At 43.1% G+C, this 26,544-nt stretch overlaps 1 protein-coding gene across 1 annotated transcript in view; it reads right to left on the bottom strand.

Moving 5' to 3' along the window:
* Positions 1-26,544, bottom strand: part of GALNT12 (polypeptide N-acetylgalactosaminyltransferase 12) — an 86,865-nt gene that overhangs the window by 39,133 nt on the left and 21,188 nt on the right. The window contains exons 3-5 of the mRNA XM_065399128.1: positions 21,182-21,371; positions 15,784-15,969; positions 11,555-11,672 (exon numbers count right to left, since the gene is read on the bottom strand). Coding sequence (XP_065255200.1) covers positions 11,555-11,672; positions 15,784-15,969; positions 21,182-21,371 — 494 coding nt within the window. The remainder of the gene's footprint in view (positions 1-11,554; positions 11,673-15,783; positions 15,970-21,181; positions 21,372-26,544) is intronic.

The raw sequence follows: 26,544 nt of genomic DNA, 5'->3' as shown, positions 1-26,544 counted from the left end.
AATACGGTTCCGATAGGCATGAGAGAGGAGAGCAGGCCCATTTTTACACACTTGACCTGTATTCAGCAGCAGCAGGAACTAAAATTAATATGGACTAGAGCACAGTAATCTATTGGGGACTAAGGAAGTCTCTCTTGCTCTATCAAAGAGAATTCAGACTCTGAAAGACCCACCCACCCAGCCCCTCCCAGCATTGCTGATACCCTAGAGGTCCCTTTCAGTCAGGCTTCCCCAGCAGTACTGTACTAAATTAGCAGAAAAAGATAACTGCTTTGTCAGCACCAGATTGTGAAGTAGAACAACTGGATCCTGAAAACTGGTGGATAGGATACAATTGTTCAAAAAGCACTTGCTACCCATTTGTAATTATTTAACTTATGTGCATCCATCATCTGAGAAAACCATTCACGAGAATGGTTTAGTCTTTCATTGATTGTGGAATTACAAATACAATTTAGTGAAAAGAAACATTACTCATGTGCCAGTTCTAGAAGGAGAATTAGGGATAGCGTGTCCTGAGGTTTTAATTCTATTTGTTTTTGTTCTTCATTTTCCACAGGGTTAATAGAGTAATAGAGAAGGCATGGTTGGTGTTCTTTTAAGCATAATTGGGAAGGTTCCAAGGCTCAGTATATGACAACTGGTGAGTAAAAGGGTTGAGAAAAGAGAGATGCTTAAAAATTTACATTGTAAAGGCACAGCATAACAGGGCGTGTCTACACAGCCCCACGGTGTGGGCTATGGGGGTGTGAGTTCCAGCACATAGTAAAGAGTTGTGTTGTAACTGTCCTGTGTAGACCCGCCCTAGCACAAACTAAAGGGTTAGACAGCATTAACGTAGTCCAGTTTAGTGCACACTGCAACTCACACCCCTGTAGTCAGCAGCACGTGGCTGTGCACACAAGCCATTTGGCTCTCTCACGTATTGAGGGCTTTAAAACTATATTTAAAGGTAGCAAATGCCAGTAACTACATTTCAGGAAGTGGGGCTTTCAGTTTTGGAAAGCTTGGTATAAGAATATCTTGTGGGGGATATTATGTGGAAAAACATCTTCCTGTTACAAGTTGTCTTCTGAACTACCTTACCAGGAGCACTGAATTTTATTTAGGAACTTTTAACAGGTTTACAAATCATCACCATGTAAATATCAGAGACAAAATGATAATCATTACAACACTGAGCTTTTGTTTAGAGAAACATTCTACATTAATACAAGCTGTCAGATCTCTCTATTTAACCAGGGGTTACCATATTCCAGAGTGAGTCTGTTTATACTACTCAGGACATATTGTTTCTGGTGATTTTTATCAAACTAGATTAAACTTCTGATTACACGTATTTATCAATCCAGGCTTTTCTATCAAAAATAATATTAAAAATATTGGATAGGTGTGCTGGGTCTTTTTTTTTGCAGGACAATGTATTATTGAACAAATAGTAACCAAATATCTAAGTATTTATTTCTTCTCTGTATATTTTTCTGGATACGTAACTGGTGAATTTATTGTTACAGAAAATTAACTCCCATATTTTAGAACTATTTCTCTAGTTTTGGTCTATTTTCCTTTTTCCTATATGATGTTTTCCCTAAAGTAGAAAAGACCTTCCCTTATGCCGCTCTCTCACAGACCCATATCACTACTGAAAAATGACAGATATTTTAGCAAAAATACTAGACAGTCAATTGGAGTCCATTGCCTTCATTTATATAAACCTAGATCAAACTGCATTCATTAAGGACAGACAAAAGTTGGACAATATTTGCAGAGTACTTGAAATCAGCCATAATTCCAGATTAAAAAAAATCCATTTAATTTTTTATCACTCGATGCAGAGAAAGCGATGGCACTGAAAATTCTCATCAAATTTACTGTCCAATTTCACTCCAAAGACTGTTGGTTTAACTGTTTAAGTTTCATCTTCTCCCCCATGGAATAAATATTTTGAAACATTCTTCTCTGTATGTTATTACATTTACTGTACTCTCTATGTCCATTTTTTTTTAAAATCAGAGTCTGACATTTTTTCAAGAAGTATATTTACATTAGCAACTTAAATATTCTTGTTCCACTATTTCACTAAGGAAAGTAGTATTTGCTATCATTTGTGTTTTGACCAAACATTTTTAATAGACGGGTAACTGGGTACTGTGGGGTACATGTTTAACTGTGATAAGTTGACAACAAATTAAACAAAGTGGCCTCTAAAGGCTCAGTCCTGCAACTGCCTACCTCTATGTATTAATGTGTACTCCTAAAACATTATACAATAAGATTAGAAGGAATGGGCCCTAAACTCTACTGAACCAAACAAAGTACATAGGAGAGTGGAACTTCCTTCTGTCCTTCTCTCAGGAAGTCCCATTCCACTCGACCCTAAAAAAAACGCCAAAAGACTGCAAAGTCTCTCCTCAAAATCACTGAGAAAAGTATTCCATAATAACAGCTTTTAAAATTACAGAAATCCCCTCTACAGTTGTAATTTAAATGTCCCTAAAAAGAAACCCTAAAGTTACGAAGTAGTACCATTAAATTCTATTTTCTTCATTAAGGCATAATTGTACAATATTGGTCACCCTTTTAAAGAGATTACACTGCCAGATTTTTATTTTTTTAATACTGAAGATATATTATGATCTCTATATAAACTGAGATACAAAATGAACAGCTGTAAAAACTAAGTAAAGAATTCAGCATAAAAAAAACCCAGATACTAAATGGTAAATGTGGTATTAATGGGTAGAACTGGAGAAAGTTCTCCTTTCCCACCAAACCACATCCATCCAGTAGAACATAAGAGTACTTAATACATAATGTATAGCTAATGTAGAGCTGTGCACATTCCTTTTTTGGTTTGTAAGCATTTCCGAAAATTTTTAAAAGACATATTTTGATTAAACAAAATGCTTTATGTGACCTGAACTGTAATTTTTGATTGAGGGTGGAGTATTTCCACCCTCTACTTTTATTATTTTTTAAATACAAAGGAAGGAAATTATTAGAAAAACAAAAATTCATTTTGAATTAAAAAAATCAGAACATATCAAAACAAACCACTTCAACTTTCAGAATTTTGTTTGCTTTTTCCCTTGACATGTACAATTCAGTGAAACCGACATGAATTTGAGAAATAATTTGGTATCGCCAAATGTTTCAGCTGAAAAATTTCACTATAATATGGTATGTGCTTGCATATATGTATATGTGTGTGTGTGTTCTAGTTCTTGTTAGCACAAGGCTTTCAGTTAGAAAGCACAGGAATTTTTCCACTTAAAACACTAGAATGACAGACTTTCTCTTCACTTTGGCCATATGTAAAAAAACCCATCTATACGGTAAATATTTTTTATTAAAAAATGGATTTTCATATTATCAGGGAAACTATCAAATATATTAAACAAAGGAGACAGGAAAATCATTTTCTGACTAATCTGTTTGTGGTTGTCTCTTCTCCCATTTTTCACTAGTGGATTAAGGGACAGGCAATGTTATGATGCCACCTATTGGGCAGCAGAGAGGCAAAGCATTCTGAAACCTTGTCCTTGATGATATACGCCTCAGCTAGACTCTTCCCTCCAGCGGGAGAAACAGTATGCTAGATAAATAATAAAACAAGCACACAGTGGCATACCATACAGCAAGATGGAAGGTGGAATTCAGAAAAGGAGAAAATGAGACTATGATAAACAAAATTACCTATAAGTAATTTTACCTTCTCAAATATCTCTCTCTTCTCCCATCCTATGACAGTGCATTAAGGGACAGAGAGCAGATATAGCAAGTACTAACACCAGGAGGTGAGTTTACTTTTTAGTGCCACTAGCAAAACTTGTTGCCAAAGAAGGCTTCCAGAGAGCGGAGAGGTCCAGTTGATAATGACATGTAAAAGGAGTAAGGAGTTAACAGGTCCTTGCCTTACACACCTTGGAAACTTAGTCAGTGAGCACTGAGGCATATGAAGTGGAGATTTCTCTAGCCAAATGGCATCTGTCAAGCTCTGCACGAGACTTATCAACATGATTCTACACTCACAATGCAGCCTCGGTCCCAACTAGCAATGTTGTCTTTAGCTGGACCCTTGTCCTTGGTGCAACTCCCAAAACCAAAGAAATAATTTCTTCAGTTTAGAAAATTAAAGCATGAGAAAGACAGACAGACATGTTCTCAAGTCTTAACATCCAACACAGGCAGATTTTCTTGACCTAGAAAGTATATTCGGTTTGGACAGAGATGAGAAGAACAAAATGGGTTTGTTCAGGTGGAATTCACTATTCACCATGGGAATGAGTTCTAGAGAACACTGAAAAAACTTTCCAAAACCATTTGGAGATATGGAGGACAGATGATGGGCACTCATTTCACTCACTCATCTGGCTGAAGGTACTGCAATAAGGACAGCCCTCTGAAAGGAAAGAAATCAAAGGAATCTTCCCTAAGGCTTGACTGGGGTTCCCCATCAGAACATGCAAAATGAGGGTCAAGTTCTACTGATGAATCACTGGATGGAAATCTTAACTGTTCTTTGAGTTCCTTTTTGAATCCCAACAGAAAGAAGTCCAAGACATTCTGCCATGAGCAAGACAGGGGAGTAATGCTTAGGGTGCCACATCAGGCCACAAATACCTTCCATATACAAAAGTACAAAAGGCAGAAAACTTTCTGCTGCTCACCAGTCTGTCAACTCAGTGGAGAAACCTTCTTTAAGGAAATTGATCTGCTGAACTCATACACAGCCACCCTGAAACAATGTAAAATACCAGTCCCCAAGATGATCTTGGAAGCAGCCATGGAAGGACTCATTTTTAGGTTTTCAGGCCTGAAAACCTAGGAGCAGCCACAGAGACAGCAAAACCACAATTGCTTTATTCTGCCTGACCTTCCTCAGCACCTTGAGCAGCAGGGAAAGCAGAGTAAAGCAGCATTCCTGTTCCCTGGCTCCAACTCCATGTGAAGAATCACAAAAGAGGGCATAGGAGTTGGGGGTCCAAGCTTGCAGCCCTGCTCCATCTCTTTACCTTTCTCTGCCTCTATAGAGCCATGAGCTCCAGAACTGGAGGTCTCCTTCTGCTCCCAATTCTGGTAAATCCTTCTCTGAGGGGGTATTTCTTCTGTCCCCAGCTGCCTTCTGTTCCCCACCCTGGGAGATCCCCCTTCTGCTCCTGTTCCTTCAGGTCCTGCAGGAATTTCTGCTGCTCCAGTTTCGGCCTGTTGGAGACTGTGGTGGGCAGATTCCTGCACTCCAGTCAGGAAGATGTTAAAGATATTCTTTGGACACAATCAGCCTCAACCTGGTGCATCTGTGAGGCCTGTTGCACCTGCAAAGCAGTGGCTCCTTAAAAGGGAGGATCCAAGTCCAGTCCAGGGTGGCACTCTGAGGTGAGCAGAGCTAGAACACAGAGCTCCCAGGCCCCATGGAGCAGGGGCTGCTTTCAGGGAAGATGCTGAAGAGTAGGGGGACCATCTTTGTTTTGTTTTCCCTTTCAGGAACTTCAGGTAGCTCAGCCTGGGTCCTTTGGACACATGGAATTAGGAGTCCAGGCCCCCTTCGCAGAGACTACTTATCTTTTGTCTTGCAGGAAACCACAGGGTGAGCCTGGACCATTTTATGGGGTGCAGGGCTATTTTTGTTTGAACTGCTTTATGCCTCCCCAGAAGGGGACGTCCTCCCTGAGACAAACAGCCAGAGGACCACACCTCAAACTCCAAACTGGCTCTACAGTGATGCCAATATCCAGGAAAGGATACCTTGGGATGAGAGAGGCACCCAACCTCATTCAAAGGGGGCTCCCTCGAGGTACAACCTGGCACAGGGCCCTCTGGTGTTTCCCTGCCCTCATGCAATTCTAACCATCCAGCTAGAAAACTCTTGTATTCCCCATATGAACAATGCAATTTCTGCCTGCAGGTGACCTATTCCTCACTCCACCTTTATGCAGAGGAAGGAGTCGTGTCATCAGACAATGGCTGGCCCTGACTCAGAAAGTGGGGTGCTTGGCCACAGGGTTTGGAAGATTGCCTTCCATCCTCTCCGTTCAATCTGAAGCAAAGCCATCAGACTTCATCCTTTTCTTTTTAACCCCCTTCTTCATTCTTGTCCTGTCTTCTTGGTCCCTGCACTACAGAATCAGGCAGAAGGAGACAGCAATAGTGAAAATTCTTTTCTTCCAAAGTTAGGAGGCAAAGAAAACTGTAGAAAGACACTCCAGACCTCAGCAGACTAACAGAACTCTCTGCCTCCTTGCTTCAGTAGATGTCATCATAAAACTGTCTATTACTTAAATCCATTGTCACAGGGTAAGAGGGGAAAAAAGAATAAATTTCTTACTTGATCCTTTTTCTTTCTCTTAGCAGCATCTCCCTGAATTCATTATGAATGGGTTAATGCCCCCACCAGCTATGGAATTTGGAGGTGATCCAATATTGTTGCTACTGGAGGCCTCAGGACTAAGCTCCACCCTCAAATTGGGCCAGCAGAAGAGTTCTTCCACAGCTGTAGAAACACTCCAGCTTTACCTTAGTGGTAAAGCAACTTGGTATAATGTATTAAATTAACCTTAAGCCAATATATGTCTAAGCCTCCCTTTAGAGAAAATTTTCAATTTATATTCTGCTCATTTACCAGACTACCAGGTTGGGTTGAATTTGGAGAGAAGGTGCTGACAGAAATAATTTTATTTTATCTGGTATGAAAATTCTCATTCGGCTGCACAGCTTCTCTCCTCATTCATTACTCATGGAATGTAGCGATCGGTAAATATCAGACGTAGGGAGGGAAAGGATAAGAAGAGTTTAATCATTATAGTACAGTAACTGGCAGGAATGGAAGTTCTCCCCATATAAAGCAAGAGTATTATAAAATAAGGAATTATGTGGGAATCAACCCAGTAGCCCCTTCTTACCAAAGAACACCTCTGCAGAGGAATGGAAACTTACTTTGCAAATCTTCCACAGAGGAGACTCATACACTTTTCCCCCAGTGCCTAAGGGGACTGCTGTGAATTGTTTCCCAGATGACTAGCATGCCAACTGGTGCAGAATTTTTACGTCTTGCCTGCAGCAACCTGGAGGCAGTTGGCCTTGGCATTTTGGACAGAATGAGATGAACAGGATACAACTGGTGTACGTACTCCATATGCTTGAAATATGTCTTTAGAGCTCTAGGCCATTTATGCCACAACCTTCCAGGGGTTAGAACATAGTGATGGGAGAACTGTTTCCCAGGAATTGTGAAAAAGAGGAACATACTTTGAAGAGAGAGATTTCTGGAGCTATAAGAATAACCCTTTCCTCAAGGCAGTGTGGTTCTTGTAGGATGTGGGAACAAATTCTAAAACTTGCCTTCCAGAGGTAATGGGCACTAGAAAGACCATCCACAAGCTTGTCTAATTTGTCACTGTAGTTAAACTTGGCATCTGATACTCAAATGGAAGTTCTGATGTGCCTGGCTATAAAATGCCAATATGGCTGGTACTCATGTTTCTAAGGTGCCTGGTTATAAGACGCAATCCAAAACTCCTGGAAAAACACTAGTGTAGCTGAGATCACCAGACCTTTGGGATTATTATAATATTTGTATTTCAATAAGCTACAAGAGGTTAAGGCCCCATTAGGCTAGATATTGAACAAACACAGATGCAGCTGCTGCCCACAAAGAGCTTTGTTTCCCCCACACTAGAAATGTTATTTTGACCAGATCAATGAGTGAAATATCCTGGTTGAGTTCCGTCTGGGTACCAACCTGTATCAGAAGCTAGTCACAGAATCAGAGAAATTTAAGGTTGGAAGGACCTCAAGAGGTCATCAAGTCCAGCCCCCTGCCCTGAGGCAGGACCATGTAAACTCAGACCATCCCTGACAGGTGTTTGCCCAACCTGTTCTTAAAAGCCTCCAGTGATGGGGATTCTATATCCCTGTCTTGGAAGCCTATTCCAGAATTTCCAAGGGAGAATGGAGGATCCATGCTGAACTGCACTTCTCTTCTGATACCCAGGCTGTTAGCTCTAGGTGTTCACAGTCTGAATGAATGAATCTCTGCTTCAAGAGCTCTGGTGTTTTCAGCAGGTACAATGTGGAGTCCTTGACTATCTAGCAAGTGCAAAGTTCCTTCTGGGCCAGTGGAGGACTAGGAGGAGAACTACAACTCTCCCTTTTCCTCTTTTCCGTATCCTTTATGTAAACTGTCTTGAAAAGTAGCAGATTCTTCTTTACCCAGGAATTATTTTCATTGGCATGGAGAAGCTTTGACCTTTGTTTACTTTCTGGTTTCAGAAAGGATATCAACACTCATACCCCAATCATAAGCCAATCTCAACCAGGAAGTTGGAGACTTCCTCTGCAACTACCATAATTGCTCACTATATGGTTTTTTGCACCTTCTCCTGATGTAGTTGGTACTGGTCACTGTTACAGACAGAACCTGATCCCATATGGCTATGTTTTTGGGTTTTTTCTCCTTTTTGTTTTTAAAGACATGCCCTGATAGAGGTGTTGAAATAAACTAAAAGGACGTATACTATGAGATTTTGGAAATTTGTTTTCCAAGTATGCTTGCTGCCATAGAGAGTATGCAAAGGTCTAGAGTGAAAGTTGGGTTGGCTTTCAGCATGTTGTATGTACTTACCTTACCTCCACACAAAGAGGCATTCAGCTGTGATCTGAGGATGACACCTAATTTTACATTGCATAAAGTGCATGATTCTATTCCTCAGAAATAATTTTTGCAGGTGCATTTTGAGAAATCCACTCAGGGGCTGAAGCTGATGCATGGCACTAGGAATCCTAATCATTGGAGATAATTGGCTACTAAGGAACCCTCAGGAAATGTTTGTTGCAATGAAATTTTGGATCTTTGCACATCTTTATCATTGTGGTAAAATTACAGCCAGAGCCATGTCTGTTTTGATCTCTGGATGAGCAATTCTCTGCATTGTGATCAAAAGCTCCTCTGGATTTTGAAGAACTGGTGGCTATGAATCCTTTCCAGCAGCTGTTCATTTCGGAATGGGTCTGTTTCTCTGGACAGAGTACTGATTGGCATGTTGTCAGTGCACGGGTATAGGTGCATAACATACAACCTGTGACTTGCTGTGATTACAACCAGCCACTTAAGGCTCTAGGTTATGAGGGTGGATCAGAAGGAAAAATCTTGTACAGGAAATGTGAACTCTTGTACACAAATGCTCTTTATCTTTCCATAATGAGGATGTTGGTGGTTTGGAAGACAGTTTTTCTAGGTTGCTTTGTAAGTTTCTGCTCCAGATTATCCTCTCTGCGAGGGTAACAGTCCCTTCTTGGATACCGCTGGTGTTTGTAGCCAACAATAGATTGCCATGCTGACTTCGACAGTGAGGGCTGAGGCCTCTTTTCAAGCTCAGCTACTAGTTTCTCTGATTCCCTCCCCCCCCCCCCCCCCCCCGCAATAGCTCCTCACCTGCAAATTTGCACAAGATATCCATTTAGGATGAAAAATGGCTATTTGTGAGTATAACATGGCTTCCTTGCAACTGCCAAGTTAGAACCATTGCTTGTCACAAATCACATGTTGACCAAGACAGAACCCAAGATGTCCCAATCCAAGCAAGGATCATTCCTTTAGACAATGAGACACTTATTTGCCGCACAGTAGGCTTTCCTTACTAAATATATGAAAAACCTTTGGTTTGAAAGGCTATTGCTGAGGCTTTGAAATTGCTGTGCTGTGTGCCACCACTACTGTCGTCTATGAGGTCTTTTGGAACAAAGTCCCCTTCAGGTGGTGTGATTATGTCTTTCACTGGTACAGCTACTGCTGCACCTTTAGATTCCCAAAATGTATGAAATTTCTTTGTTTATATACAAATGTGTTAGTTTAACACAGAGGTCGGCAACCTTTCAGAAGTGGTGTGCCGAGTCTTCATTTATTCACTCTAATTTAAGGTTTCGTATGCCAGTAATACATTTTAACGTTACCTTAAGTTGGGCTACAACTTAACACTGCACCTCTAGCAAGAGGAGGACCACGCGGAGTAAAGCATGAGCAGTCTGTGCTCACTTGGAAAACTGCAGCAGTACCAGTAATCACCAAAAAACTAGAGGACAAGAAGCCCTTTTGCCATCAAAATGTGTTGGCCTGTATCTCCTCCCTCCTTCTGTGCCAAGAACCCTTCCCACTCTAGCATAGCCATCTACCTTGATTGTTCTCCGAATGCTATCCCTGGAGAAACTAGCCAGACCCACTCACCCGTGAGATGCTACTACTTCAATGCATGGCAGTTCTCCCTCTGAACTGCACAACCATCATCCTGTTGCATAGTACACTGCTTTGTGGGTGCTCTTTAAGTGAGCCCTCTTGTCAGTGGTCCCAATTTATTGCTGTGGAGGGATGTAGATCATCCCTTTTCACCACCTTCGCAAGGGTTTTGCTGTTGATGCCCCCAATCTATTCCTAAAGTCAAACTAGGTAAAGCCTTGAAGGAGCACAGTCTGGCCTCTGCTCTATCAGTAGCGGCTGTATCTTTCTCTCCTCCCACCCTCCCTCTCACTCCAACCACTATAGAAGTTCCAGGTATGGGTCAATACAGTAACTCCTCATTTAACATTGTCCCACTTAAAGTTGTTTCAATGTTACGTCCCTGTTCAATTAGGGAAGATGCTCGTTTAAAGTTGTGCAATGCTCCCTTATAACGTCATTTGGCTGCCTGCTTGTAAGATTCTATGGAAGAGCAGCTACTTTACAAGGGAGCATTGCACAAGTTCCGCTTCTCCGCCTCCTCCCCCTCCTTCCCAGTGCTTCCCCCACCGCCAAACAGCTGGCACTTAGGACTTTCTGGGAGGAACGGGCAGGAGCGGGGAAGCGCCGCGTCTCCACTCCTCCCCCTCCCTCCCAGAAAATCCTAAACGCCGCTGAACAGCTGTTTGGCGGCATTTAGGACTTTGAGGGGGGGAGGGATGTGGCGTGCTCCAGAGAGGAGGTGGAATGGGGGTGGGAAGAGGTGGGCCTGGAGTGGAGCGGGGACAGGAATAGGCGGGCCTGGAGCATTCCCAGCAAAATCCGAGCCTATTCTCCGGGGAAGCTGCCGCTGCTGCTGCAAAGGTGCTTCCTAGTGTCCCCCTAACCCCCTGCATTTACATTAAATCTTATGGGACAATTGGATTCATTTAATATTGTTTCACTTAAAGTTGCATTTTTCAGGAACATAACTACAACATTAAGTGAGGAGTTACTGTATAGCTATAAACTTCTCTCTTTCCTCCCATCCTCTCTCCTTACTTCACAGTCCACCAAAGGCAAATTTCAAAGATGGCCATCATCCCACTTATTCAGAATTTCAGCGTGAAATTTTGAGAAAAGTGCATTTCTGCACACTTTGCTTCCAAAAAGACCACTGTGGGGGTAAGTATAATTTCTGGAGCATGAGAATGATGGAAACAAACTCTTAGAAATCTCTATGCAAACACTGTCACTTTTACACAGCTCTATGTTAAACCTCCCTCCCTGTGCAGAAGATGTAAAGAAGCAAATGTAAGATAAAGCCAGTTTTTACCCTCTGACAAAATTGCTGATTGTGTCACTTACCCTAAATGAGAATTCAAGGTTTTCTCCTCCCCATACTTCCATTCCTGTGTCATAGGAGCCAAGATAGTCAAAATATTTCTTGCTGACAGCAAACAATCCACCAGCCATAGTTGGAGACCTATGCAAGAGAAAAATAATTCTGGATTGGGTGTGGGGAGGGGGGAGGAATCTACACATACATCTACTATTTTCTTAATTGTTTTCCAGTTACAAAGTAACAATACACATCAGATAAGTATCCTAGTGATATAACACTTAAGCTTTATTTGCTAATAAAAATATTGTATTGGAAAAGAGTTTCTGAAATTCATTAAGAATGGACTTGCGAAAAAAAATTCTGGGGAAGTAAATAGAATATTAAAATAAACCAAGGTATATTTTAGTGTCACCACAGGACCCAGTTGCCTTCAACAAAATAGGGGCTTAATCTTGCTCCCACTGAAGTCAATGACAAAACTCTCAGACTTCAATGGATTAAGGCCCTAAAATGGGTATAACCCTTGAAAGGATATGCCCTCAACTGTTTTTTTTTAATTTGTTGACATTGCCTAACTAATGTAATTGTAGAGGCCAAAAAGTGACATAAAATAACCATTTTGACAGATTCTGAGTCAAGAAGTCTGCCAAGAAAATCCAAGTCTGTCGTTTCCAGTGGGGCAATGCTGTCTACATAGAATTGAATTTATATGATTTTGTCTATAAATTATTTTCAGCTGTGGGAAGAGTTGGCCCTTTTAAAGCAGCAAATACATATATTGCTGTCAGGACTATATTCTTCTTGCACATAACAAATGTAATTAGGTTGTGATCACTACACCTAGGCTACTTAAATTTTTAGCTTAGTGATCAATTCACATTAGTAAGTCAAAATGAGGTCTAACAGGCAACCCATTTAAGCAGCATGTTCTCTGCCCTGTAGCTGCATGCGGTTCCAGTGGAGCAAGGTGAGGCAGAGAAGACAGAAGAACCTCCACCAGCAGCCAGCTCTCCTGCCTCACTCCAGCACTTGTCCCTCCCCACACAGAAGCCAGTTCCCCCACCCAACACTATTGCTCCTTCAGCTAACAATATACCCCATCCAAGTTCCATAATCCCCAGAGTCTTGTATTATCTCTTAGCAGCAGCCCCACAAGCCCAAACATTTCCTACCCAGCACCCCAAAACTACCCATTTTTTACCACGATAAAAAATAATCCTACAAACTTTTGTGGCCAAAGGATCTTGTGACTTGGTGAGCCGTGGAATATGTATGTTTAAACTATTTTTTGGGGTTGTGAACCAAAATATGTTGAGAAGTACTGCACTACTGTCTTAGTTTCCCCATCTTTAAAAAGTAATGCTCTCTTAGCTCTCAGAGGAGATAAATTCATTAATGTTTGTGAGGCACTCAGACATTCTGGTGACAAGATCCCTAAAAAGCCTAGGAAGAAATGAATAATTCTGTATTTGATGAAGGCTTTGGAGGATAGGTTGTAAATAAAGGTAGGGGCCACTAATTAAATGATGAGGATACAAATACTGAAAAGCTGCCTTGTTCCTGGAGCACACTATCCACTGTTGAACTGGAGCAACCTCTAAGGTGGAGGGCAGAAGCCACCCAGCAACACACAGGATGTTATACAACTGCAGGGATCAGTGGACATTTAGTACAATTACACTGGGCAAACCCTAGCTCTTCCAAAAAATGCATCATGAGCTCAAATTGAAGATCTGTTTGTTGTGCGGGATGTTTGTTTAAAGTCTCATCATAGAATCATAGAATATCAGGGTTGGAAGGGACCCCAGGAGGTCATCTGGTCCAACCCCCGCTCAAAGCAGGACCAATCCCCAGACAGATTTTTGCCCCAGATCCTTAAATGGCCCCCTCAAGGATTGAACTCGCCACCCTGGGTTTAGCAGGCCAATGCTCAAACCATTGAGCTATCCCTAAAACTTCCACACAGAATTCTATGGGCCAGATCCTCAGCTGGTGTAAAACAGTGTCGCTAACTAAAGTTAGTGGAGCTACACTAGTTTACATCAACTGAGGATTGTCGCAGCCCTATGCTCTGTCATGGCGTCTGGATGGCCAATTGTCGGTCAGAAGGTCACATCGGTGTCGTGTGCAGCACCTTGGTGCCGTGTGCAGCGCCTTGGTGTCGTGTGCCCATTCTCGAACCTTCTGCCTGGTCAATTGTGGGTCACATTGGTACCGTGTGCTGCAATTCCAGCGTGCCGTGTGCATAAGCTTAGCGTGCCGGGTGCAGTGTCTGTTTACGTAGAGGGCACCAGCTCGGAGCCTGGTTGGTGTAGGAGCGGGGAACCAATTAGATGCTAGCACGTGCAAGGGTCTTTGAACAAAACTATGTCCCTCGCCTAAATCAGCAGGAGTGTCCGCGTGTTAGCTGGAAGGCCTGATCACCCTTTCAGCCAGGATCTCCTCCGGATTTAGCCGGCTCGTGTCGTGTCATCTCGGGTTACATCTCATCATGTCCCTGGTGTCTGTACTGCTGGTCAGCTGCGCCTGGAGTGTGGTATGTATATATTAATTTTTGTAGATATTTTGTTTGTTAGGCCTTTTTTCTTTATTACTTGGTACCAAATCTCATGTGTAGTGTATAGAGGACGAATTGTTACAGTTTACTCCGTTTTGTTTGTTTGTTCTGGTTTGTCAGTAAACAGTTGGTTGTAGATTATCTGATTCCTTGTTGTTAAGTGTACATAGACTGTTTTATATTACTGCTCTGGTGATATTTTTGGTTGGTTACTTGTTCCTATTTCAACTGAATATGTATTGTTAGTTGGTAGAGGTGCTCCGCCCCAGCCCAAGTTGTGATTTATCCCCCATTAATAAACGGCCACCTGTTTTGAATTACAATCTGCCTCTGTCTCAATTTTCCTCTTCCACTCGAATCCTCATTCGAACCTGTATTGGTCTCGGACAAGGATCTGGTCCAATTTTAGCTTGAGAATAAAGGGAGAACCATCACCGTCTAGATTTGAACCTGTAGATACAGCCTGATCTTTCCATATGAGGTGACGTAGCTTTCCTCAAGAAAAGCCTTCTCCAGTAGCTCCATGTTTGGAGGCCTATGCTAACCACATACAATTAATCATTTATTTCTGCCAACACTCCCCAGCTTTACTTAATAGATCATCATAACCTCTTCCTCTTATGTCTTCTGTGGCCTGTGATACATTTCATACAGTGTCATTACTCCTCACTGCTTTTGCTGTCTCCTCCTAAAGGACAGTATCCTTCCATGTTAGCTTCTCATTCAGGACCCATTATTACAACCCTTATGCATACCTATGTGAGTATGTTCCATTTACTTAAATGAGACTACTTGATGGAGTAAGGACTCACTAATGAATAGGTTGCACTTATTAGCCTGTAGGCCCTGATTCTGCCACCCTCACTCATGCTGAGTCGTAGCTCCTCTGAGTAAACCCACCGTTGTTTATAGGCAAGGCTTAAAAAATGTATACAAAACCTACTAGCCCAAGGACCAAGACTACTTGTCAGGCCATAATACACCAGTGCCTTAAGCAGCATGCACCCTCCTGCTCTGTCTCCTCCAGAGCTGTGCCTCTGAAAACATAGAAAGACATCACGACATTGGTTTACACTCTTCATATTTGGGATATTTTTTTTTTAAATATCATCAAAAGCTGAGATTTTGAACAAACTGATGACACTCACCCAGGAAAAATTCCTACTCACTCTTGATGAATGGATTTTGCCCGCTCTCTTAATAGGACAACTAAGCTACTAATATATGAGTAAGGTTGCCTGTTTCAGTACTATCAAATCTTATTATTAACTATTGCCTCTTGCCTGTTTGCCAAGCTTCTTATTTGTGTGCATAAATCACCACTTGCTATTCTCTCCAAGTCTCCTTTCCTTATCTTTTCCCAGTGTTCTTCTGTTATTCCATTAGATTTAGCAGTAAACCTCTTTTATATGGCAAGAAAGGCTTCCTGAGTAAATGCATTCATGACAATTTACATAGCAAAAGTAATGCAGATTTCTTTTTTAAAAGCAAAATTTTGCCAAAAGCATGGTGACTGGAACGACATTAAAAAAAGAAAGAGCAATTTTTTTTTAAAACTCTATATTTTCAGTTTCAGTGCTGAATGCTAAGTGCTCAGTTATACACATTCTTTTATTTATCTTCAGCTGAAGTTAAAATTTGTAAATTTTATAAAATTTGACATTTAAAATGAAGATACAGCAAAATAATACTCACCTGATTACATCAGTTTTGGACCGTCTTTGTTTTTGCTCCCTCTCTGGGATAACATGCCAAGTGAAGACCAGTCTCCAGTCAAACCCTCCAATCTGTGGCTCCCCAGCATTTCCCAAGTACTCGAACGTATTCCATTCAATCACATCGATCACAGGACACACGACTGCTGACTCATCTTCCCCAATTCTAAATTATTTTAGAAAGAAAAAAAAATATTTGTGTTGACACTAGCAGAAACTAGAAATGACAGGACTAAAGAAAGGGTTTATTAATACAAAAGTAAAGTTTTTACTCCCATTTTACATATATTGGGATACAAGTAACGAACAGTTACTTACAGTAGGTGTGGTTCTTCGAGATATTGTAGTCAGTGTGGATCCCACTGTAGGTGCACGTGTGCCTCATGCACACAAGAGCAGAGTTTTTTTGCTAACTGTGTCCATCGGCGCTGCACTTGGGCCCTGTGTCTCCAAGTGCTTCTATATATAGGGTCCTACCAAATTCACGGTCCATTATGGTAAATTTCATGGCCATAGGATTTGAAAACTGGAAAATTTCACAGTGTTGTAACTGTGGGGGTCCCGACCCAAAAGGGGATTGTGGGGGTCACAAACCTGTTGGGGGGGGGCCCACGGGATTGCCACCCTCACTTCTGTGCTGCCTTCAGAGCTAGACTCTGAAGGCTGCAGCTGCAGGAAGTTCCCGGAGGTGGCTCTGAGCTCCCCCCAAGAGCGGCTGTGCAGGGGATGGACAAGTCGTGTCCCTGCCCAGCCCAGCTGGAACTAGGAGGCCCCTGGCTGGGGCACTCCTAGCAGTAGGGGGAGATTGGACCCACCTCCACAAGCCTCCTCCAGCTGCAGGAACCTCTGGGGCTGCTGCCCAGTCCCAGAGCGTCCTGAAATGGGGGAGGCACCCGGAGGTGGGTCTGAGCTCCCCCCACCCAAGAGCGGCTGTGCAGGGGATGGACAAGTCCTGTCCCTCACCAGCCAAGCTGGAGGTAGGAGCCTCCTGGCTGGAGCGCTCCTCGCAACAGCGGGGGATAAGGGGGGGATCAGATTTCATGGGAAAGGGCTTATTTCATGGCTGTGAAATTGGTAGGGCCCTATGTATATTAGAGCATAAAAGGCGGAGTGGCTGCGACCCTCCCTCAGTTCCCTCACAATCCAAAGCCCATGTTGCCAAAATTTCCTAAAAGCAGGAATGGAGGGTGTGCTGTGTGACCCACACAGACTACAACATAACACAAAAAATAGTTACTGTAGGGTAACTGTTGCTTCCTTGAATACATGTCAGTGTGGACAATCCCTCTGTAGGTGACAGACAAGCTGTATCCTCCCTGAATTGTGGAAGTGAGGCATTTCAGCTGTATCTGTCAACAAGCGACTGAAACACTGCTCTCCTGAATTTGGCTTCCAACCTGGCTGCCATGTCAAGCGCAGAATGTCTAACAAAAGTTAATGGGTTGCTTCACTTAGCTGCCTTGCAGATCTCAGAGACTGGCACAAAGGGCCGGCATTAGGGGTATAGCAAGCAGGGCAATTGCCCAGGGCCGCACACCACAGGCGGCCCCGTGCAGCGGGGCTTGGGCTTCAGAAATGTTGCAGAAATCCAATGTGTGAGCAGGTAAAGGAGGCAGGGTGGGGGCCCACTCCTTAGCTTTTGCCCTGGGCTCCAGTTAGTCTAACACTGTTCTTGCTGGCACATTCCTGAAGGAGAGTGCCTTGTCGTTCAGTGAGAGAGCCTGACCATTATAGCAGATTTTTATTCTCTGAGATGAGACAGTTTGGTCTTTCGATGTGTCCCATTTCCTCAGGCCAGGGTTAAAGCTAAGGGGTGCATCACTGGAGCTGGGGTTGGTGCTGAAGGAGTTGCTGCATTGTAGGTTGCTGCTTCTCCCCAGGCCTTGACACCCTGCATGGCTTGGAGACTTAGCAGTGTTTGTCCTTATGGGAGGACACTGCACTCCTTCTTGAGCTTCTGCCTCCATGTTTGGAGTGGCCCTCTCAGTACCTGACTTCAGCTGCTGCTGAGACCTGCTGGATCTTTCCTCAGCACCATCTTCTCCATGCTAGTCTTAGGCGTCACCTGCTTGCTCAGTGTGGTGCTGGATCATGCTGGCTCGTCCACCAGCAGGATTCCAGAGCTCGTTTCCTTAGGGTCTGAGGAGACCTTCATGGACTGTTCCAGCAGATGGCAATTAAGCCTTGCGTTTCGTGACTTACGCATTCTAGCAGAGGAAGACAAGCACACCAAGCATCTTCTCTGAATGTGCAATTCCCCCAGGCAAAGAGAGACACCTACTGTGCCCATCCTTCAGAGGGATTAGTCCATTGCTGGATGCACAGGGTTGGAAGCCCGCAGGTTTTGAGTCTGCCACAAGAAGGAGCCCTGTACAAAGATGTGTGTATGAGAGGCAGAGTCTGAATAACAGACTTGAGTCCTAATGGGTTGCATCAGTTCATGGTGGTCAAATACAGTAGATCAGAAGTGGCTTCAAAAAACTTTAGAAAGTTTTGAAGTTTAGCCTGAGTGAAGAACTAGCAGGCAGAACAGAGGAAGGATGAAGCCACCCAGCCCTTTATATGGACACATGCTCATATGGGAGTATGAAGAAGCACAGGATGCATACACAGCCCTGATGGACACTGCTATTCAAAACAACTCTATTTTCATGTACATGATGAGGTGCATGTGCACTTACAGTGGGATCCACACATAACTTGAAGAAACATTGGACATTTTTCCATCCAATCAGAGAAATATTTTGCTGTATATTAAAAAAAAAAAAAAAAAAAAGGTAACTGACACAGGTATAATTACAAAAGAAAGCAGACAAACAAAGACAAAAAAACTGCTTTTTCTGCAAATTAAGACTGAACCAGATCACCCAAAGTACATTCAGTACACAAGTAAGAAACAGTTAACTTATGTTCCATCCTCAACAAAAGGGATCCAGATTCTGAGATGACCTGATTAGGCTGATTTGTATGGAAGGCAATTCACTACATTTTCAGTAAAGAAAATCAGACTTTTCATCCAAAGTCCTTCCTAAGACTGCCATCTTCTGGCTTACCTAAACTACTTACAGACTGCCTCTTCATATGTAAGGTTGTTTCTTCAATCACTTGATATTAAAATCCTGATTCTTTTAATCACCTTTCCCTGCTGTTTTCCATTTAATCTGGTACAATTAATCTAATATGTCTGGAATTTACCATACATGGTCCTGTCCCAGAGGTTAAATTTAAGGAAAACAAATCAGACAGGTTGTTTGTAATAGGTCAATTAAAAAAAAAAAATCAGTGAGTTTGGGGGAAGCTGTTAAACATGCCTAAGGAATTTAGGAACATGTTTCCATTGAAAGTCAATGTGATGCATGCTCCTAAACCCCTTAGGGCAAGGCAGTTTTGGAAATCTAACTTGTGTTTTTTGTAAAGTTGTACTTTTTGGCCCCTTCTTCAAAGTCCACTATACTCAATGGGAGCTATTGATTTTAAATGGGTTTGAATCGTGTCCTTTAGCCTCAGCAAGCACTGGTGCCTTTGGGAAGGATTGAATATAGTCTCCTATCTGCAATACAGTCTTTGTAAAGTCTGTTGTAGGCATTGTAAATATTTGCAAGTGTAGCTCTGGCATTAGAAGGGGTCTGGATGTGGCTTTGAGAGCAGAAAGAAGAAAAAAAGATATGGCATTGTTTACAGAGCCTGAGAGAAGCTAAACTCTGCTGTGGGAATATCTATGGCTCCATTCAAACTAGGAAAAATATACAAGTGTATTTAGTAGATGTGTAGTATATGGATGCAGCTGAAATAGTATTACAAATGTTTTAATGTAATGTAGATGGGGTATTCCGTGATTTGTTCTGTTAAATGAAGGCTTGGATTCTGCATCATTCTGTGATGGAGGTGGCATATGTGTCAAATGACAGCTGTAAATCAAAGCATCACTGAGTATACAGGACTCAAATTATAGTGTGTGTACACACAACCTTAATTCTTTCCCTTTGAAAACTCTTCTGCATAGTGCCTGACCCAGCCCTCTTTATTCTATATGAATATGGAAAGAATAGATTGCTTGAAAACTAGGAAGGCAAGTTCTTCTTTGCCCTTATTTCCAACTTGCTTATGTGTATCTTGCACTGAAATCGTGAACCTCTGTCTAGAACTGAATATCTCTAGAATTATTCCTTGGTCCCTTACCAGGCTGACAATGTGGTCACCAACAGAGCTGTGTGAATAAATGGTTTTTTGGTTCACTGGCAGGTCCAAACAATTGGGAAAAAAATCATTTCAGGTTGGACACTTATAGCCTTATCTATTCATAGCAAAGGGTTAGATTCACAAGACAACTTCAATGCCAGTGGCATTCACAAAATGGAAGAGGAGAAATCACAGTGGTGGTGCTCCCCCTTATACTTTATAGCCTAGTGGTTAGGGCACTCACCTGGGATGTGGGAGACCCAGGTTTGATTCCCTGATCTGGAGCAGGGACTTGAGCCCAGTCTGTCCTTCCTAGGTGAGTGCCCTAACCCTTGGTCTATAGCAATGGTGGGCAACCTGCAGCCTGTCAGAGTAATCCAGACAGTTTGTTTACATTTGCACGGTCGCCCACAGCTCCCAATGGCTGTGGTTCACCGTTCCTGGCCAATGGGAGCTGCGGGAAGCGGCGCGGGCCGCAGGGTTATGCTGGCAGCCACTTCCTGTGGCTACCATTGGCCAGGAATGGCGAACTGTGGCTACTGGGAGCTGTGGGCAGCCGTGAAAATGTAAACAAACTGTCTGGTGGCCCACCAGGGGATTATCCTGATGGGCTGCAGGTTGCCCATCACTGGTCTATAGTGTGCAAGAGGCAACACCACTGCCAGCTCCTCCAGTTTGTGAATGCAAGTGAAACTGTTCACTGTGGAAATATTAAAACTCACCATTTTGACATTTCTGAATTTTATCCCCTTTTCCCCCCAACAGAAATAAGCTGCCAAAATTGACACAAACTTGCAATATGTTTGGTCAACCCGAATATTCATTTTTCAGTGAAAAAAGTTGTGGCCAAAAACCGTTACCCAGTTCTAATCACAAACACCAAATTAGGTGAAAAGTTCGGGGTTCCATATAAAACACTGTCCCCTCTTCCTGGCAACAATCGTTCATTCCTTTAGGAAGTAGGAAATTGGATCTTCGAACCTCTAATTCCAGTAAGCTATTAATCTGTTCTATAGAGAAACAAAATTTGCTGTTAAATAAACTGAATATTTACCATTCTGTTGCACTTCAAATAGCAAATACTTGCATTCTCTCAGAAATCACATTGTGGTAACTATTGGTTAACGATGATATTTTCTACAAACACAGGAATTTAACAAGTTTATGATAAAAAAACAGCACATTTGGTATAACTTTACCTTTCCAGTAGTGGTTCAAGCCACCCTTCATGACACTCACAGTGGCAATCAAGAAATGTCAAAACATCCCCTTTCGCAAGAGAAGCTCCCAGAAGTCGAGCTCGAACCAGTCCTTCTCTTTTATTTGCACGAATAAGACGTACCTTGCGTAAACCAGCCACGTAGTTTTCCAAAGGTTTCTTTAAATGGTCTATTACAAAGAAGTTGAACAGATCACTGTAAAATTATTTTACATAGTAGGTTATAAAAAACAGTATTTAAAGCACTGTTGTAATACACTAATAACAGTGCTGTGTGATCTGGCCTGTAGCCCTTCTCCCAATCCTGGCATGTCCCCTATACCTGGACAGGGCAAGGGAACCAGCAATATAAAACTAGGGTGGACAAAAATCATGATATCTTGTTAAAAATAGATTTTATTTAAATCAATTTTTAAAATTTAAAATCAGACTTTTATTTACATGTTGCTAGTTCTTAGCTTTCTTCTTTTCTTACAGCCTTTAATTGCTAAGTGGATGATTTATATTTGTTTCTTTAAATTAGTTTTCTAATTGTTAGTAGCATTTCCAATTTTACATAGATTTTTTTTTTTACTAAGAAGTTTCACACTTAAAATGGTCATTTATGCTATAAAAAATAAGTTATGGGCCCAATACTGTAACATTCTTATTGTGAGAACACCACAAACTCAAATACAAAATTGATAAACAAATAGCCCATATTACATTTGCAACCAACACCTTCCAATATATTGAACTTCCACCAGTCAAGAAAACTGAAATGCTTTGCCCCTGCTGTTCTCCTCCATTAGGGTTTGCAGTCTGAAGTCAATAGGATGTGTACTCTTAAATCACACAGTGCTTTTGAAAATACCACATTTTAGGAGCCTAATCCTATTTTGAACATTTTGGCCTGTGTGTACAAAAAAAAAAAAAAAATCACAATAACTTTGTTCATGTATTGAAAGTTTAAACAGCTTTTCTTTATTAACTCTGAAACAATTTTGTTTTGAAGTGACAAAGATTTTATGCCACTAATAGTAAAGTTTTTTAATAAAAATATAATTTAGATCCTGATGCTGCAAAGTTATGCACTTGCTTAACTTAAGGACAAGCTGCCCCACTGAAATCAAGAGGGAATACTCACATGAGTACCTATTGAAGGGTTTGGAGAGTGAGGGCCTTAATTTTCAATATTTTTGGTTTAGATCAAGCCTCAACTTGATCTAAATCAATAATTTAAAACCAAACAAACAAACAAACAAAACCACCAAATGATTTAAATTATTATTTTAAATGGTTCCATCTTGTGTTAAAGCAGCTATACCAGTTTTACACCAGTCAAAGATTTCTCTATCTAAAGGCTCAGCTGCAAGTTTGAGGGAGCTAGTTGCACTGCTCCCATGGCGCAAAGGGGACTTAGACAGGACCAAAGATCCTGACCCTGTATTTCCAACTGAAAGATGTGTGTGTGTAGTTGGTATAAATTTTTTTTCGAAAAATGCATTCTTTTCAAGTGTGGTTCTGCTCTGAAGAGTGCCTATTTAAAAAAGGTACCTAACGTATCTACTGCAGGCGAGACTGAGTTCTTCAGGTCAAGGACAACGTCTTTGTATGGAGTATGCATCATGCCTAGCACAATAGGGCCCCAATACTTTGGGGGACTTCCAGACACTATTGTAAAGAAATGCTCAAAGAATGTACATCTCATTTGCACCTAAAAGTTTATGATGAGAGAATTCTGAGACAATGTAAATTCATTTTAAGTAGCATCATACGAGCAAGGAGAAAACATTTATTTGGATAGGCAAGAAAGGATATTACTTTAGAAAAAAAGGAGGTGTGCCCCTGTAGACATGCCCTTCGTTGTTCGCGGTACAAATTCGCTGGAGACAACTCTTTCACACACCAGTGCCCTTTTATTTCCCTGTATTTTCCCACCACCACGTATGTACAGCTTTTTACAGTTAACTATCAGTGAGGTAGCCCCTTAGGGAACAGCTTGCTCTTACAGCTAGCTGGGAGCAACAGGACCTCACTTTCCTGTTCCTCTCCTCCTACTTCCTTCCTGCTGGCTTTATAGGCCTTCCCCCATCAAGCTCACAGGTGTCTCTCTTTTAGGGCTTTAATCAGCCCCAGCCTGTCAGCTCCAATCACTTCCCCTTACTGGGAGCTGAGCTAGCAGGCTCTGAGCTAACAGGGGCTGAGTCAGTGCCTTTTTGGCCAGCACCCTGTTACGGCTCCAGAAAATCTTCACTGATATGCCTGACTAGGTACTGTGTGCCATCAGGGCACTATAACCAGCACAGGCACCGACTCCGTGGGTGCTCTGGGGCTGGAGCACCCACGGGGAAAAATTGCAGCCAAGCTCCCTCCTCCTCGCCTCCTTCTCCCCACCCTGAGTGTGCTGTGTCCCTGCTCCTCACCCTCCCTCCCAGCGCTTCCCACCCCGCCACCACCTAACAGCTGTTTGGCAGCACTTAGGATTTTCCGGGAGGGAGGGGGAGGAGCAGGGACGCCGCACGCTAAGGAGAGGAGGCAGAGAAGAGGTGGGGCAGGGACAAGGATTTGGGGGAAGGGGGTGGAAAGGGGGCAGGGCTGGGGTGGGGCAGGGACTTTGGGGAAGGGGTGGAATGGGGGTGGGGCAAGGGCAGTGCAGGGACTGGGGTCAAGCACCCACCGGGCAGAGTGGAAGTTGGCGCCTATGATTACAGCAAATGGCTTACTGCTTGTAGTGAGCCGGTGTGGTACCCCTCCGTCTCCGACAGGGCCGAGCTTCCTCCAATCCCAGCGTGGGCGGAGCCACCGGGTCCGGGGCCCCCCCCTCCGAGGTCACGGCCCCGACCCGGAAGTATAAAAGCCCGCCAGCAGAGCTCAGTGAGGCCCAGACCGCCAGAGAGAGCAGACGTCCCGGGCCGAGCTCCCGCTTGGGAGACAGCCGCAGGCTGCGAGCCGCCTGCTACCCCCCCGTGCCGGTCAAGCCTACCTCTTGCCAGGTACCCCGAGGAGGACTGGCCCAGCCTGCCCCGGACCAGCTGCCCCGAGGAGGAGCCAAGCCTGCCCCATGCCAGCTACCCTGGGGGAGAGCTGCCGGCCCGGCCCCCAAGCACCGCACCCGAGGAGCCAATGCTCCTGGACTGGCCCGAACCCGGCATCACCGCCGAGGTAAGCCCCGAGGGGGAACAAGGAAGTAGCCCGGGGATAGCTGACCCCGGTCAGGCTGCAGAGGCCTGTGAGCCGATGTCAGTGTGTTTCGGTCAGGATACCCCACTGACCGGCAGCGAGGGCCCCGGGCTGGAACGCAGTGGAGTGGGTGGGCCTGCGTTCCCCCCTGCCACCCCACACGGGTGGCAGGCTTCCCCCTCACCCGATGCTCAGGTGTAGGAGCCTGGGCTTACCTTAACCGCTTGTCTGCTCAGCCCCTGCACCAGAGGGGCTTGAGCTGTACCTGTTTGTGCCCCGCCCTGATCCAGGGCCCGGGCTACTTAACTGCTTGTCTGCTCAGCCCCTGCCCCAAAGGGCCTGAGCTCCTTAACTGTTTGTTTGCTCAACCCCTGCCCCAAAAGGGCTTGAGCCGTGACTGTTTGTGCCCCGCCCAGGTCCAGAGCCTGGACCTGCTTAGACTGTTAATTCGCGCTCAGCCCCTGCCTAAGGGCCTGAGCTCCTGAACTGTGGGCCGCTCAACCCCTGCGTGAAGGGACCCGGGGTTGAACTGTCTGCACTTTAGTGAGCCGGTGTGGCACCCCTCCGCCTCGGAGGGTAGAGCCCCGGCGCAACCCTACTACACTGCTCCATTCATGTTCAAACTGGACTTTCTGGGTTTTTCAGAAAGATGACAAACAAAAATCAAAACAGGCATTTTGGAAAACCACACGAAAAGGGCATAATTCCTGTACACACTCTTAGCAGTCCCTTAAATAAATTTAGCTGCTGAAAATGCAATCTGGAAGTGAATGGACTTGGAGATATGTTTTTCTTTAAAAAAAAAAAAAAAAAAAAGCAATAGCAGAAATCGTCCCATTTACATGAATAATAGTACAATATTTCAGTAATCTGTCTTCTATCTGTAAACGTTTTGGTCAAAGTTTAGGAAGGGGCTGAAAAGCAGATCAATTTATCTGTGAAATGGAGACTGTCCTAAAAAAGAATATTAGGTTTGTATTGATTTAATCATTTTGCTCCAACAGTGAGATACGCTTAATTTTAAATCTCTACCCCTCTGCCCCTGTCCCTTTCCCCCTCTGCTCCTGTTGCCATGTCTTGTCCTGTCTCTGTCCCTCTCACACAGCTCCTGTCCCTGTCCCCCTATTTGCCTCTCCTTTACATTTGAATCAGTTAGCTTCTTCCTCCTCCTCTTCCACATTGCCTGCCTGCTGAGGGAGACAGCCGAGAGTCCAGAAAAGAGTCTCCTGGCTCTCACTTTTACTGCCTGGCAACATGACAGCTAGGAGGATCAATTGCAGGAGAAGTCCTGCTCTGCATCCCTGGGATGCAGTATGCTCAACTGCTCCATGAGAATGGACCATCACAGTCAGTTCAGCAATTAGGAGCAGGGGTTCTGGAACAATTTTTATATTGGGGTGCTAAGAGCCATTGAATCAAACTGTAAAACCATGTATATAATGGAAATCACTTCAAGCCAGCACCCCCAGTTCCAGGACCTATGATTAGGAGCTGTGTGGTGACTGATCATGCAGGGAACCATCCCTGAAGTACATATTTATATTTTCCAATCTTTATGTTGCATTAGTGTGGTCATTTAAGATATTTACAGTATTTTAATTATACATTCAAAAATAAATACCAGTATGTTTAATATAAGTTGTGGACAATAGCTTACTATATTGTATGTGTTGAAACATAAAATGTATATTTCAAAATATATACATTTTAAGTCATTTTTTAAAAGTTGTTTTAAGATACGCAGACTGTGAGAGATCTTTTTATTAAGTACATCACTATTAAAAAAAATTCATTGAGTAACACTTCTGAATCTAGGTGTGCTAGTATAATAGAAAAATATTCAGAAATAAGTTGTGGCAGAAAAGAGCAGAACTTTGTAGAAACTGAAAGGACCAGTAGCTTAAATTTATCACTCATTTGTGTATAAAATTTTACATCCATTCTACAATCCTTCACTGTAGGCCATATCAATTTACAGTGCAGGGAAATCAAGTAAAGGTTTAAAAAAGTAAGTAAGTAAAAATTTCAAACAAGTTATGTTTGTACCAGAATGTTCTTGATGATTAATTGTTCAGAATTTTCCATACTGCCCCCTTCATGTGAGCTTTGGACAGAAGTACTGCCACGCACTATCTTCCTTGTACTCTACAAATACTTTTAATAAACTATTCCATAGGAATA

The sequence above is a fragment of the Emys orbicularis genome, chromosome 2, assembly GCF_028017835.1.
Source record: "Emys orbicularis isolate rEmyOrb1 chromosome 2, rEmyOrb1.hap1, whole genome shotgun sequence".
NCBI lineage: Eukaryota > Metazoa > Chordata > Testudines > Emydidae > Emys > Emys orbicularis.
The sequence above is the reverse complement of the archived record's forward strand: the minus strand, read 5'-3'. Positions and strand labels throughout refer to the sequence as shown.